Source organism: Marmota marmota, unplaced genomic scaffold (genome assembly GCF_001458135.2).
Source record: "Marmota marmota marmota unplaced genomic scaffold, marMar, whole genome shotgun sequence".
NCBI classification, from domain to species: domain Eukaryota; kingdom Metazoa; phylum Chordata; class Mammalia; order Rodentia; family Sciuridae; genus Marmota; species Marmota marmota.
The window spans coordinates 30461429-30477395 of record NW_026000240.1 but is presented as its reverse complement, the minus strand read 5'-3'; the positions used below and the strand labels follow the sequence as shown (position 1 = coordinate 30477395).

At 36.8% G+C, this 15967-nt stretch overlaps 1 protein-coding gene and 1 pseudogene across 5 annotated transcripts in view; one reads left to right on the top strand and one right to left on the bottom strand.

Moving 5' to 3' along the window:
- Acad11 (acyl-CoA dehydrogenase family member 11) overlaps positions 1-15967 on the bottom strand; it is an 88671-nt gene that overhangs the window by 68758 nt on the left and 3946 nt on the right. For all 5 annotated transcript variants that reach the window (XM_015487055.2, XM_015487053.2, XM_015487054.2 and 2 more), the window contains exons 2-5: positions 8715-8814; positions 7234-7359; positions 6070-6231; positions 3008-3172 (exon numbers count right to left, since the gene is read on the bottom strand). In XM_015487055.2, coding sequence (XP_015342541.1) covers positions 3008-3172; positions 6070-6231; positions 7234-7248 — 342 coding nt within the window. In that variant the 5' untranslated portion in view covers positions 7249-7359; positions 8715-8814. The remainder of the gene's footprint in view (positions 1-3007; positions 3173-6069; positions 6232-7233; positions 7360-8714; positions 8815-15967) is intronic.
- LOC107143395 lies at positions 14774-15930 on the top strand (annotated as a pseudogene).

Sequence of the window (15967 nt, the reverse complement as noted above, 5' to 3'; positions counted from 1 at the left end):
GGAAGTGTGTGTAGAGTGCCGGTGAGAGTTCGGGAATAAAGAGTTGCTGTTTGAACCTACAAGGCTTTGTGGTGGCTCAGTTATTTGGTGCCCAGCCAAACTGCGGCAAGTATGTAATAAGTTTCATTATCTCTGTACATTTCACTACAAGCAAAACCTGCCACAGCCCGGCTGGCTGGGCAAAATAGCGGGGTGGGGGTGGGGGTGACAAGCAACCTGTGAAGGTTGATACAGCGGGAGCCGCTTTATTGTAGGAGAGTAGAGGTATATATACCCTTAACTGATTATACATAGCTTGTTTCAATTAACATCATCCAGATACAGCAATCCTCATCATCTTAACAATTATACACAGCTTAACTCAGTTATCATGTAAATACAGCAATTACCCAATAAGGAATCTCTATCATCTTAATGGCTCACTGGCATTACTTCATCTTAATAATTACACACAGCTTAACTTAATTAACATCATCTTAATGGCTCATTGACGTTACTTCTCAAACCACTCCTCCTAGCATACTGCCAGGCGCCATCTTGACCTGTTTGTGGCTCTCAGCAAAAACCAATTCTTTCAACATAGATTCATTCAGAATCATGTGAGCACCTGCTCTATAAATATAAAAAGACCTGTAGGTATATTCATATTCTCTCTCTCTCACTCACTCACTCTCTCTTCATCTATTATGTAGATTCCAGAGACAAAGATAAGAAAAAAATAAAGACATAATCCTTAACCTGAATAGGAAAAAAAGCTTTCTATCATATTTCTGTACATATATATAGGGGAGCACATGCATATACATATCTGTCATGTAATCCAGAGGATGATTTTGCAATTTGTGATCTTATGGGGAATAAAAAGTCTAATTCTCTACTGTGAAAATTTTAAAAAGAAGGAGAAAGATAAACTATTAACTGAAATGACATTTTAAATTTTTAAAGCTCTTAGTGTTAGTCCATAGTGAGTATCTTTTCTTCTTCAATTATTCTCATAGTTTGCCTTGTGTGATGTGTAGGCACATAGGTATATATTGTTCTTTTGCTAATTCCTAGGTATCTTTTCTCTACATCTCTATTTTGAGCTCATTAGGAGATACATTTCCTTTCCATCCCATGTTTCAGAGCACACAGTTAGTAATGAATAAATGCTAATTGACTTGGATTCATGGATTACATCCATGAAGAGTTAGCTACAATAGTTATTGGAGGCAGAAGCTGTTTAAGTTTGACTTAACTAGTAATTCTGAGATTGCTGAGTATAAAGTAGAAGATATTTTCCTAACTACTAAAAAGTTAAAAGGTGATGATATATATATTAACAAATTAGAATTGCAGCTAAATAACTAAAATCTATGTCTTTATTGGTTGTTTCCTTTTAAGAAGAAATGTCTCTCCCAGCAATTGGATACCTTGCTTATCTGAAAATAGATGATACCTGTTCAGCTACTTTAATCCCATAAAAGATGGATTTAAAATGTGAGATTAAAGATAAAAGGGAAAAACAATTGGATATTTATAATGGTTTACCATTATGTTCAGCATATTAAAATTAAACTTTAAATATCTTAGTAAAGAACATATAATCTTTTGGGAGACCTAGGTTTGTATTTTTCCTTTCTTAAGTACAGAATAGAAAACAACTATAGTTACATAACATATTAAGGGCTCTATTAAGAGTAGTCAAAGATAAGCTCCAAGATATTAATTAATCGAGTAATATTGACCAAGACAAGGCAGATCCTGATGTTTTAACGAGTAAGATTTTGTAATTTTCCAGGTTATAAATTGGCACTATTTAATTTTCCTAATCTTAATATAGATAGCTTAGAATCTGGAATTCATCAATGCTATTAAACAAAAGTTTATGCACACACACTTGAAGCGGTCCCCTACTTATGATTGTTAGACTTAGAATTTTCTGTCTTTATGAAATTGTGCAATGACCATATGAATTTCGATCTTTTCCTGGGCTAGCGATGTGAAGGATAGTACCCTTTTATGGTTCTAGACAGTGGCAGTGAACCACAGCTCTCCATCAGCCATGTCATCATAAAGGTAAACAACCAATACTTCCGAGCATACTGTGTAGGTAGGTCATGACATTCAGTAGGTTAGGCATGTTAAACACATATTCAATTTTTGATATTTTCAAATTACAATTAGTTTATCAGAATCTAATCCCATTACAAATTGAGAAGCATCTGTATATAATTATATATACATAATTCTAATATCCGGACTAACTTTCCTATGAAAAATTTCCTGTCCTGCTGGTAAATATGCTCACATATCCTTATAAGGATACTTTGAATAATGAAAACTATGTAATGCAACTTATGTATTTTTTCCCTGTACTCTTTTTGTAAGGAAGGAATATAAAACCCAAAAGTGTAGCATATAAGTTTACAGCAGCTTTTCCTGTTCTAAAAAAAATTTAGCATTGTGAGAAAATTAATGGACCCAGAAAATAAGAAGCAGGATTGGGGAACTGTAAATCTTTGATTTGTCTGTACCCTTTACAAAGAGTACACTGTGTACATTTACACAGGGCAAGGTTACATTAATCTCATGCAATTCTCTGAGGCCTCAAAAGAGGCTTCTGGAATTCTGCCTTCTCTGAGCTTATAATAAACAAATTAAAAATTCTTAATAGCATAGGAAAAAAGAATCCAAAGAAATGTAATGAACCAGAAGAAAGAGCAAGAACATGGATGAGCCAAATATTTTAAATAATAAATGAAAAATGTCTTTGGAAACAGTGATGTACATATAAAAATTCCAAATCCGTTTTAAGTAGTAAATTAGATACCATTTAAGATTAGAACCAGCCTTAAAGGTAGGCATCTACCTGTGCTAGAAATAATTTTTTCAAGTTTTAAGTGTGTATACATCCTGAGTTGCAGGGAAGGAGGGGAAAGCAGGGCTCCATGGGGATGTCCAGGGGGCATCTACTTGCTTTTCAATTGAGACCTACTTTAGTTATTATAAATATGGCTTACAATACCTCCTTAGGGTGGAAAATGATGTTATCTAGCTTGAAATCTCCATGAATCAAATTGCTCTCATTGTCATTATCTGGCAGGTTTTTCATTAGCCACTCAGACAGCTGTTTCATGGCAGGGATGTCCTGATGAGCTGCAGCTTGATACTGCGATGTCCAGGTTGAAACCTAAAGATATAAATATGAAAAATGATAGAGCTGAAAGTGGAATGGAAGGTTGAGCCATTCTAAAATTAAAACAAATTCATTTATCTCAAATTTTATTTTACCCTGAAAAGCTTGAGATAATGCCTATAAATGAAAAATCACACAAGTTAAAACATTCATATCAGCCTCAAATTTTAAACACTCAGGTATTGCCTATCTTCCTTCATTTTACTCTCCTAGCATTTTGTCAAAGACAAAAACAAAACAAAACAAAACAAAAAAAACCCTGGCCTAGCTGGGCTTGGTGGCTCATGCCTGTAATCACAGTGGCTTGAGAGGCTGAGGCAGGAGGATTGCAAGTTCAAAGCCAGCCTCAGCAAAAGTGAGGCACTACTTGACCCAGTGAGTCTTGTCTCTAAAAAAATACAAAACATAGTCCTCCAAAAAGTGGGACTATATTAGGTATCTGCATTTATCTTTCCATTTCCAAGTATAAGGTCCTTGCTTAGCATCTGGAAGGCTCAGTGGTCGAGTGCCCCTGAGTTCAATCCTCAGTACCAAAAAAAAAACCAAAACAACAACAACAACAACAAAAAAAACTGTCCTACTCATCATAGGTGTGATATAGTCTTTATCCAGGAACAACTTTGTGGAAAAAAAAGAATGTACACAAACACTCATACAAATAAATAGGCATAGACCATTTCTTCAAAGGGCACAAGAAATAAGTAGCCCCTGAAAAAGGAAATATGGAGGCTAGAAGAAAAAAGGAGATTTTGACTTTCAATTTTAATTGCCTTTCTTAAACTCCCAGAGTCTTCTAAATATACTTCAGGTATGAATAGTGCAAATACTTTCTATCATTCTTAGAATTAAAAACAAATCCACTTTTTCAGACTCCTCCAACAAGTGGGACTATATTATGTATCTGCATTTATCTTTCCATTTCCAAGTAGTCCTTGCTTAGCATCTGGAAGGCCATCTTAAGTGAAAGCCACCATTTTAAGGAAAAAGTTTCACTTTCCCACCCAAGGGCGTTTCTGAGAAAGGCTCACCACTCCTTTACACTAACCAAACTCCTCTGATTCCTGAGCTTCCCCCATAAAAGTCCCCAGAACTCAAGCCTGTTTGCCTCTCTCTCTCCTATAGAGAAGATGCCTTTATTTGTCAGCTCTGACAAATAAACTCTTGTGTGTATCTCTGCCTGGTCTCCGTCTTTTATTTCTTACTTACCCATCTGTGGTTCCTTGCTTTCCCTTCACCAAGTGTATCTCTACTCAATTTAATGCAATAGAACAGAGATCTTTATCTTTAGAGTTTTACTAATCCAGGTTTAAATTATGTTCATGCCGCTTACTTGTGTATTACTTTGTCAGTGTAAGCCTTAGTTTCCTCATCTGCAAAATGGGAGTGAAAATACCTATGTCTTAGGGTTGTCACAAAGATAAGAAAGAGAAGGTCAATAACTCATCTGGTACAGGACCTGACACAGACTAAGTACTCTCCAAAACCTAATTCTCCCTCTCTTCAGCTTTCTCCCACCCAAATTGACATGTTTACAAAGGGAAACAGCCTCCTATATATCTGGTCTTGCTTTCCCTTGATTGAAAGGCTCACTATGTCCCCTATCACTCCAAATTTCGTCTTTCTTAAAAAACTTACTGCAAAATATCTTTCCCAGAAAGTTTTTCCCATCTAAGCAATCTCAGTGCTCTGAATGACAGTGCTCTTGTGATAAGCACCAAACAATTTACTACTAGGTTATACACTCTTTTATATAATTTTCTAGTTTCATGTATTTGAGATGTACAGGTTCATGTACAGTTCTCTCAAAAATGACAAGTTTCTTTAGAAGAACCTATTTCTCTTGTTATTTTTCACAATACTCAGAAAGAATTAAACACACAGTAAAGCTTAACAAATGCCTGCTGGCACAACTTAGAAAGGGAAAACTGTTTTCCCAGTGTGGTGCACACTTGATCCTGTAATGGGTAAACTAACCCAAGCCTGGATGCAAAATAAAACCAAGAACACTGTCCTGAGAATTAGTGCCTGGGAAAGGGAGAGTTCTCCCCTTTCTAGTCAGCTCCTCTTCTGGGAACTTGATTAGCACCATGCCCTCCTACTTTTTGGATTATAAATGACTTCTGCTAGAATATAACTACTTTCCTTTGAAGTGTAAAAGTCCCTGTACCAGTGGAGGCACTGGGCCCAAGGCCTCATAAAAGGAGCCAGTTCTTCCCCTTATCATTCTCTGCTTTGTAAACAAGCTTAAAATCTTGTACACAACTATGTATTGTTTGAACTAGAAAATTTATGACACTACATAGCTTATAAATGTTGTGACAAACTGGTAATGCATGCTGAGAATTTGGAGTTTGATCTCCTCTGGGCCTGCTGGTTTAAAATAAAGTTTGAGCTCTCCACTCTTTTAGAGTGCCATTTGCCATTTCTTGCCTGATTCCCACAATAATCCCAGTGATTCAGGAGACAAGACAGAATGATTACAAGTTCAAGGTCAGCCGGAGGAACTAAGCAAGACCTGTCTTCAAATAAAAAATGTTAAAAAGTGGGCTGGGAATTATTAGCTCAGTGATAGAGTGCTTTTGTAGCCTGAGCAAAGCCTTGGGTACAATCCCCATAAAATCCCCAGAGAGAAAGAGAGTAAGGGGGTAGGGGGTGGAGAGAGAGGCCGAGAGCGAGAGGGAGGGAGGAGGGACTAGGCAGAAAATATATTGTAAGTTAAAAGAAGAATCTGAAAACAGTAGCCTAAAAATAAGTCAATCTAAAGAATTACGTAAAAATAACAAATAGCAAAGTTTCAGAAAACCATATAATGATTGGTTTTTATTTTAACAAATGAACAATATTTATTTCGAGGAACTTTAAAAAGTAGGCTTTTTATACTGACACATTACCTGTCTTTTGCAGTACCCAGCACCTGGACCATATCCCTCCAATTGCATTGTCTGTAAATTCAAAGAATGCAGTCGAGCCAGTGTCTCTACCATGGCCACATATATGGCTGAGCGTTCTGCTGGGCTAACTCCGGGAAGTGTGAAGTCACGAAAGATTCGGCCCTATGAATGTAATTAAAATGGGTAATTTAAATACTTGAAACCAAAACTAATACTTTGTAGAATATGTCAGAAATACATTCATTTGTGAAACATTTACTATTGTAATAGTGGTCCACTTCCAACTTATTTTTAAAATGGACATGTTTCTTTCTCTTCCTCTCGCCCACTCCCTAATCTCAGGGGAAACAGTATTACCTTTCTTCCCCATTTCAGGAAGATTCATCTGTCCTAGAGTACACATCAATCTTAGGAATGAAGTAATCCAGACTTGGGGGTGGCACCAGAAGATCTCAGAAATGACTATCTCCCAAATTAACAAGTGAATTACAACTCCAACAGAGAACACAGGGAAAGTAGCTTTGAATCACCTCCTTAAAAGACCCCTGTTCCTGCTGATGGGCAGAATCACAGCTTCTGGAACAGGGGTCTCCTGTATTTTTCCTTTGCTAGCAAAGTAATAAACTTTCTTTTTTCTTTTTCCCAAACTCGCATCCTTGTTATTGAACTGGCATCAGGGACAAGGACTGAGCTTTTGGCAACAATATAAGAGTATACGTTCAGAGGGAAAATATGAAGGTGTACTAAGATGAACACAAAAGTCAAACTACTCCCAACTTGAATTTTACCAGAAACAAACTAAAAAATAATTTGAATTTATTTTATTAATGGTTTGATCTTTTCTTTGGGAAATGTGCTATCCCCCCATACCTTACAGGACAATTTGCCATTTATAGATAGCTCTTTTCTGACACCTAGAGGAAGACTTAAGAATAAGTCAATATTCTCTAATTATTAAATTAGTTCTTAGTTTATTTCATCTCTCCCTCATTGTATATGCTTAAATTAAAACAAAAATTTAAGCCTTTACAAAGCAAACCGATTAACTGATTAACAGTTGAATAAACTGTCATTTATAAATATCATAATAAAATTTCATCTAATAAATCATATTTAACTTCAAAATTAAAAATAAGAACAAATGAAATAAGATTATTAACTTACCTGCACATGTTCCATCACATAAAATTCTGTTCCAATGACAGAAGGATCATTGCAGTACAGTAAAACCTTGGGAACAGGGAAGCCAACGGAAAACAAGGCTTTCTGGACTTTATATTCTCTATCAATCTAAATACCATGACAGATTATTAAAAATTAGAAACATAGAAATTTAATAACTACTTGTAAGATAACCTTAAGGAAAGAAATCAATTATAAAACAGTGTCAACAAATAATACAGAGGATAATAGTAATAATTTACTTAACAGTAGTCTTAATATAATCATTATAATTATAAACTAAATCAGCTCTAAAAAATTATAACTTAATTAGGATAAAAGGATGGGCACAGGGTCTAATCCTGGATCTGTTATTGTGAAGGCAATAGTTTTTCACAGGTTATATCATAAAATATTCCTTTGTTCTCAGCAGTTCCCTGCTCACTGGCTTTCTCATTTTTTCATATCTCCCAAGGGAGCTTAGGCGAATGTCCCTTCTAGTGTGCAACCATAGTCTTCTAGTGTGAAGGGACCAAGAAAGTTACAATCTGCAGTTTTTCATTACCCAGCTCACAGTGGTCTTTACCCAGTAAGCTAAGCCTGGGAAGCACCTATTAAACAAGATCATATTAACATCCTAAATATGCATAGTGTTTTCACTCTTCTCCAGTATTGTGATTTATGTCCTGGCTTATTTTCTAAATATCCATAGACAATATGTATTTATGCAAAAAGGAAAACTTAGTTGTTTTTAAAAAAATTGATTGAACATAATATTTGTACATATTTCTGAGATATAATGTGATGACTCGATTCACATATACATTGAAATGATCAACTCAGGGTAATTAGAAAAACTTAGTTTTTAACAAAAATCTTTTATAATTCTCACTGCTAAGTCTAATATTTAGAGAATACATTAAAATTCTATTCAACTCTTATTTTTTGTTTTTACTTGTTGATGGACCTTTATTTAACTTATTTATTTATATGTGGTTCTAAGAATCAAACCCACATGCTAGGTGCACTCTAATACTGAGCCACAACCCCAGCCCTCAAGTCTTTTTATCACCAAAAGATTAAAGCCTTGTAGCAAGTATACTAAAATAATTCAGCAAATAGATAGTGTTATTAGATATAATATTTAAGTATATAACAAAAACAAAACATCTAAAAAATGAGCAATACTGAAAATATTCATGGGATCATTATATTTCTTGCCAAGTATACAGGGAGGAACCAAATTCCACAAGATGATTGTTTATCAAGATGAATGGCCTGAGATAGTCTTATATTTCAATCCCAAATTCTTTTCTAAAACAAAAGGGATAAAATTCAAGTAAAATTTAATTAGAAATAAATTCATTTTTCTATTACTTATTAGCCAGAAGATAACTTTTAAAAAGCAATTTAGATTATTTTTGTGTGTATAAAAGGCATTTACTTGTCACCAAAAAATATACCATTACATTTATGTGCCATACCTTATGTGCTTTAGGAAGAAGTGAACCTGGTGGCTTTTTCCTGAGTACATATGCTTGAAAGCCCTTCTTGAGATGAAAGGTTGGATTGGACTGCCCTGATCTAGATAAAAGCAAAGAAAAGGTGAGTTACAGGATATGTTTTCCTTCTTCAAATCCTGCAGAAATGTCAGAAGAGACAGGAAATGAAAAGGAATCCACCTGAATGTTGGAAAGGCAACAGTAGTGCTATCAGCATTTCACAGTATGTAATATACTAGTAGCTGAGAATCTATGACCCACACTAGTAGAAGAGTGGACCTCACCACCTGACTATAAATCATGTTCTGTCAGAAGTAACCCACGGCAATGTATAGATCTAAGTAAATAAAGGCTGGGAGAAGAAATTTCAGGTAATCAGTCAGAAAAGCACTAAAGGATGCTGGAACAGCTGGGTTAGTACCCTTTATTTGCCCTTGGAGAGAGAACCCCATATGTCACTAAGGCTAACAATTAAATTCAGCTCTCTACAAAAGGAGAGATAAATGAGATCCCAGAGTAAGCAGCATCTGGGCCAGGAAAGTACAAAAGTGCCACTAGTAACTAATGGACACCAGTGCACTGGCTTTCCTCTCCAGGTGTACAATAATTCTCACATTTACTAAGGATATACACTCCAATTAACAAAACTATCCAATCTACACCTTCATTTATAACATGAGCAGTTAAGCATCACCTAACTTTTGAAGAATTTAATAGTATAAAAGAGAGACCCTGAACCAAATAAGCAAAGGAATAAATCCCAGAGGCATTAGGTAATATGAGAAATGAGGAAAAAATATCTAAAATTTCCCCCTAGGACTCCACCCTCAATCAGGAAAGAACAATAGTGAGCCCAGACTGAATGCAGCAGCAGCTCCATCTCCTATAAGCCAGAAACATTGTTCCTAGACTCGTATTAAAGAGCAATGATCTTGGCACCATCTAATTCTATGATTATACTAGTGGCTGCTAATAGATGGGGGAGGAGGGAATTAGGCATGAGGTTTCTTTCTGAGGTGACACAAAAATGTTCTAGATTAGTTAATGGTGATTGTGAATATACTGAATCATATACTTCAAAATTGTTAAAACTGTGAACTTTATATTATATGAATTTTATCCCCAAAACATCAATTAAAAAACTGAAAACTTTTCTTCTGAGGAAATACTTACTGTGGTTCTAACAAAGGCAAAAAAAAAAAAAAAAATGCAGAAGCTCACCTGCACTGGAGGATTATCACTGACACTGTCAAGATAGCATGGGCTAAGTTTAACCACTGCAACCATCAGGCCTTCAGAGAATCTGGATCAGAGGTAGCCTCAATGTAAGAATGATCATCACTGAGCCAATGTTTAAGATTTGGATAAGATATCCATGCTAAAAGAAACATGTTGATCTACAACCTATAAGCACTTTTGGCTTGTCCAATTTCTATTAACAAAAATGCAATCATTACATTTAGATGTGTAGCTAGAGACCTCACTGGGTTGGAGAAGATTTTGACTAGATATCAAACTAGATTCAAAAGCTCAGAAATTACTGTAGGACTTCTTCAATAGAAGAGCTGGAAAAAAGAAAGAACCAACCCTATAAGTGTTAGTTATGTTTGCAGCTACCTAGGTGGCCATCTTGTCCCATTAAATCTTATCCCTTGTCCAGAAATAAATTTGAAAATATTCAGGATTTGCAGTTTCTCTGTGTTACTCCTTATCCATTGGCATGGAAACCACTGTTGAGCCATGATATTCTGACCAAGTACAATACGGCTGTTCACACCAAGCAGCCTCAGACCTTCACCATCTACTCTCCACAATCAATTGGTTTGTTCAGTTTTATGTGATTGAGCAATGATAAAGAATAAGAACCAACTTTGCAAACTTGAACTCTTAGGCTTCCTCCTGTATCCTCTGGATTTCCATGGATTCCAGTAACTTGATACAGTTTCCAACAGCATCTGAGACATGTTTGCTGAAGATAAAAGATCAGGAAACATGAAGATAAAAAGACCACTGACATGGTGTTTGAGAATGGACAACATTAAGTATATATGGTCATTAAGACTTAAAAGTAAAAAATGTGAATATGAGAAACAAAGAGTCAAAATATTCACCAAGAAGTTGCTCAGATCTTAGATATTTAATAGGCCCCAGTGGAAGATGAATTCAAACAGAAGATTCTTGACAAGTGCAATGGAATTATCAAATGGCTGGACAAGAATCAGATTACTGAGTAGAAAGAATTTAACATCAGCAGAAAGATCTGGAGAAGGTCCCAAACCCCACCATGTCTCAGTGACCAGAGAGCAGGCACCATGCTAGGTGCTCTACGAGCAATTTCCCTGGGAGTAGTTGCTTATTCTTCCAGAGGTGCTTCTTTTGGAACCATGATTGCAGATACAAATTAAGCCAACCAAATCACAACGAAGTTTGAACACAGTCTTGACATTTAAAGAACACTGATTTGTAAATAGTTACTTTGATGGCATTTAAAAATCATATTTAAGGTACTATGTAACATTTCCTTAGACATTTTGAATAAATATACACCATGAAAAAATTACAGTTGCATTTTATCCTTGTGGTAAATAAAAGGAAAGTGCAATTCATGTTGGATAACAAAATATTTTTAAATTGGCATCGTAAAAACAAAAAAGTAAACCCAGAGCACTTAGCTTTAGACTGCTACTCCCAAGCTCCAACAATCTACGGAGATAGTCACGGAGCACTATGAAAAACAGGACCCCTTAGGATTAAGAGATAAACACCTGTTGGGGGAAATAAGAGCCAAGCTAGCTCTCTGTCTTATGGGGTTAACAGTCATACCAGAAAATTAGGAATTTAAAAGTGCATCCATCTTCAAGGCTATGGGAGTGACATAACACACCAGGAGATGGGAAGCTGAGGAGTTAGCTCAGCCTTCTGAGATTATGTGGTCAGCAGAAATGTCAAGAAACTGGAGCCAAAGCAAAATCACTGGAAACAGTTCACTGAAACAGTACAATAGTTGGCTTCATTCTGAAAATGCTGTCAGACTTTCCCAGATGATAAGGGGCAAACCAGGGTAAAGGACAAATGCATGCACATGTGGATATCAGTCACTAAAGTAACCCACAGGAAACCTTCAACTCATTAGCATAGTAAAACAGAACCCCCAGGTGGAGACCTAAGGAGACATGATATATGAAGAGGAGTACGGGTGCAACTAAAATCCCAACACTACATGTGACGACGTCAAGAGATCAGGTTCCTTCCTACTATGTAGATGCCATAAATGCTTACATATTCCTTTGTCCTTTGTTTAAGCCAGCTTGACACTGTTGGTCAGTGCTGTCTCCCTTCTGTCTTGAGCAGAAGCCCGTAATAAAATCTTGCCTGTGCTTAAATTCTTCTGGGTCCAGTTTTCATTTCAACCAGTTCTGGACACAAGAACCTGAGTGTAGTAATACTACCCTATCCCATTTCTTAACATAGTGCCATGGCATTGAGACCACCATGGTGGTCTTCCTCCCTGTTTTTATTCTGCAGACTTCCCAAGGGGCAGATTTTTTTTCCAATCAGTCATCCCCTGGGTCTGGAGATGTAGTCTGCATCCTTCTTCATTATCATTCCAGACTCTTTGCTCTCTCCAGTTTCATGTCATGAGATTCCGCTCCCACATTGGGCACTAGGACTCTGAAAAGGGGCGGGTCTCCCTACTTCACCCCTTCTCAGCAGGAAGCAGCCAGACTTGGTATTGACACCCCAATTCATTATCCTCTTTCAGAGTCTGGAATGAAGGATATGGAAAACAACAACCCCCAAGGAGAAAGGAGGACAATGGGCTCTGGACTCTGGACTTTCATCCTTTCCCAGCAACAAATGGGTTTTGAACTTTTGCAATTGTTTTCCTGATTTAGGCTTTTAACTTGCACAACTGTTCCCTCTGACTGCCCAAATGATGCACTCTGCAAATGATTCAAACCTCACTTGGTTCCGCCGGGAGTGATATCTCAATAAAGCCTGTTCAGCGGCCCTTTTAAATCTGCCAACTTTGGTTGCTGCCTGCCCAGCCTGATCTGACAGTAAGCATTTCTCTCATCTATTTTTCTACTCACTTTGGCTTGTACCTCAATCCATTGATCCTACTTCTTTTCACTCACTTCCCCCCACCACATCCTTCCTTAACTAGCCTACATTTAATGGTAAATCACATAACCATTACCTTGATGCACCTTCAATACACTTGCCCTTTTCTTACTTCATGGTATTTGCTTGTAAAAATCCCCATCCTAATTAAATCCAATTATCTGCTTATACTTATAGAATTGAAAGTAGCTAGAGAAAGAAACATATGGTCATAATTATTGATTTAGGCTAAGCTTGTGAGAAGCAGACCCTGAGTAAAAACATGTGTGGCCAAATGACTTAAGGAAGGGCTTGATAAACTAATAAAGAATTGGGAGAAACTGGTCAGGGAAGGGAAGAAAGACAAGCCAGGGTATGCTCTAAGACAAAGTTCCTAAGAGGGTAGCTTCAGCCTTAACTCCTGGGAGTGTAGGCAGGTATTGGGGCAAGAGGAGAACTCTGCAGTGTCTAATACCCTGAGAGCTGTCTTACCTTTGAAGCAAAGATGATGGAGATTTCAGACTCCTGAATCACTTGTGGTTAAGGGCCATCTTAGGCATTATAACATTCAGGACAAAGGAGGCTCAGATAGCAGAAGGACAGTTCTCCAAAAAAAGAGCCACAGCTGCTAGCTATTAAAAACCCAACAAAGCTGGTGTATACAGAAACAATAATAAAAAGAGTACCTGGGCAAAACAATAATGTCTACCAAAATAACTACTTGTCCTTCAAATTCATCACCATGAACCTCAAGGTTACCCTAATTGGCAATCATTTTTTCTTAGCTCATTTATTCTCCTATGCTCTTGAATTTCATAATTTCCTCTTCCTCAAACCTCTAGCCCCTTCTCCTCCATATTCACTCTCAGCTAATTACCTAGGTGCCTAATTCAGTGAGAAACAACAATTGGATCAGAATTTCCACAAATTTACCCTACTATACCTACTGCATACAATTATCCACACTCATATTATTGTCATCTCTCCAGAGTCTATAGAAGAATGTTCACACATATGCCTAAGGATAACCCCACCTTTTATGAATTGGACTATTCTGGTCTTCATGGTCCTTGTTCCAGATATCCCTCTTGCACAATTACAAATCTCTACCATCAGCACACAAACATGCTGTGTGTGTGTATGTGTGTGTGTGTTTTAAAAAGACTTTTCTTAAACCCCACTTCTCCCTCCACTTAAAACATTTCTATTCCCCTTTGTGGAAATGCTCCTTGCTCCGATTTTCTTTCTTTTGTTCTTTCTTAAACCCATTTCAATCAAACTTTCATTCCCGTATTTGCACTAGAACTACTTTTTCAAGGTCACTGATACAAACCATGATTCTCCTCTCCTCTCTGGCCTCCCCCTTCTCAGATTCCTTTGTAGGTTCCTCTTAATTCTCCAACTTCTTCATATTGGGGTGCTGTGGACTCAATTTCTAAACCTTAGCTTTACAACTCATTTTCTCTGTAATTCTTCAATCTCATGGCTTAAACACCTTCTCTATGTCAATAACTCCCAAAATTATGTCTAATTCAGACCCAAACCCTGACCTCTAGACTCATAACCAGCTGCTATACATATTCACTTGAATGTCTAAAAGCCATCTTGAAACTTAACATTCCCAAACTGAGTTCCTGACAGTCCTCCTCTAATCCATTTTTTATTACAGTCACCTCTAATTCAGTTCATGATAACCCCATACTTATAGCTACCATGATAAAAATAGAATAATTCTGTCTCTATCTTTTTCTTTCCTATGCCATATCTAATCAGTAAATTCTTCAAGATATACCTTCACCATGACCACTCTTCACATATTCTACACTCCCATGCTAGTCCACGCCACTAATCTCTCTCTACTGTAACACTGTAATACAGCTGTCTTGTGTTCACCCTTGCCTCAGTCAACTCTCAATACAACAAACAGAAATTCTGTTAAAAAAAATAATCACGGAAGCTTCCAAAGGAGGACTTGCCAGTGGTATCAAGAACACACCAGAGGCTTTCTGAATAAACTACCACATTCTCCATCACCTCAGTTTAAAACACCAAATAATGTCATTTAAAATGTCACCAGCATTTATTGAGACTTTTAATGTTGAAAAGAAGCAAGACTTAAGTGAAGATTAGGAAAGAGAGAAACCAAGATCAGATGAAGGGATTGAATCAGTATCTAAATGACAAAATGAAGAAGCTAATAATACAGAAACAATGGGAAGAACAATGAGAATTTCTCAAACAAAAGTGGAAAGAAACAAAACTCAATAGAAAGAAATTAGAGAAAATCAATAGAAAGAAATTAGAGAAACAGTGTCAACTGACATCAAACTCAGATGGAAATGACAGAAAACGTGTTGGAAGACATGCTGTTCATAGTACACTCCGCCTTATCATCAATTGTAGTTCAGAACTACAGTTCTGATTTGATGGCATGAAAGGACATTAAGAAACTTCATGAGCATATCCAACAATGCTATGCAGAAAACCAATGAGCACTGCATCCTGTGCAGTTTTACCTGACAAGCCATGAAGGCCAACTGAAAAAGAACATGGATGTAAATGACAAAGGACAGCTCAACTGGAAGGATATCTACATCAACCAGAGCATTATAATGAACTCATAATAAAAAGAACCCAATTTTCAGATTCACCCAATATACTAAAGGAATTAAATAAATCAAAGACATAGGTGATTGGAGCATTAGTGGATCACAATCATCATAAGGGATTCACATATAAACAAGCATCAGAATTTGGAAGTGATCAGGTATGGCTCCCCCTTCAAAATTTTGTGAAGAAAAGTTTTGGCAGTTAATCATGCATTTGAGATTATTCTGGGATACCTGGAAACAAGAAACTGGCAAGAAGCATTTTTCACTCTCTCACCCCAAAGGAAAGGAGCTTTTCCCATAGACAAGCAGTCTGCAATGGTTGAAGGTGGATCAGACAGTGATTCCAGTGAGGGAAATATAGCAAGAATGAACCAGAGTCACCACATAAAGACAAACAGCAGGATAAGGTACATAGCACTGAATGTACAATGCAATCCGCACCACACTAGCATTACCCATAATAAGGAATAATACCACAAACACCAATGTTCTCACTACCTTGAGAAAATTATCATGTCT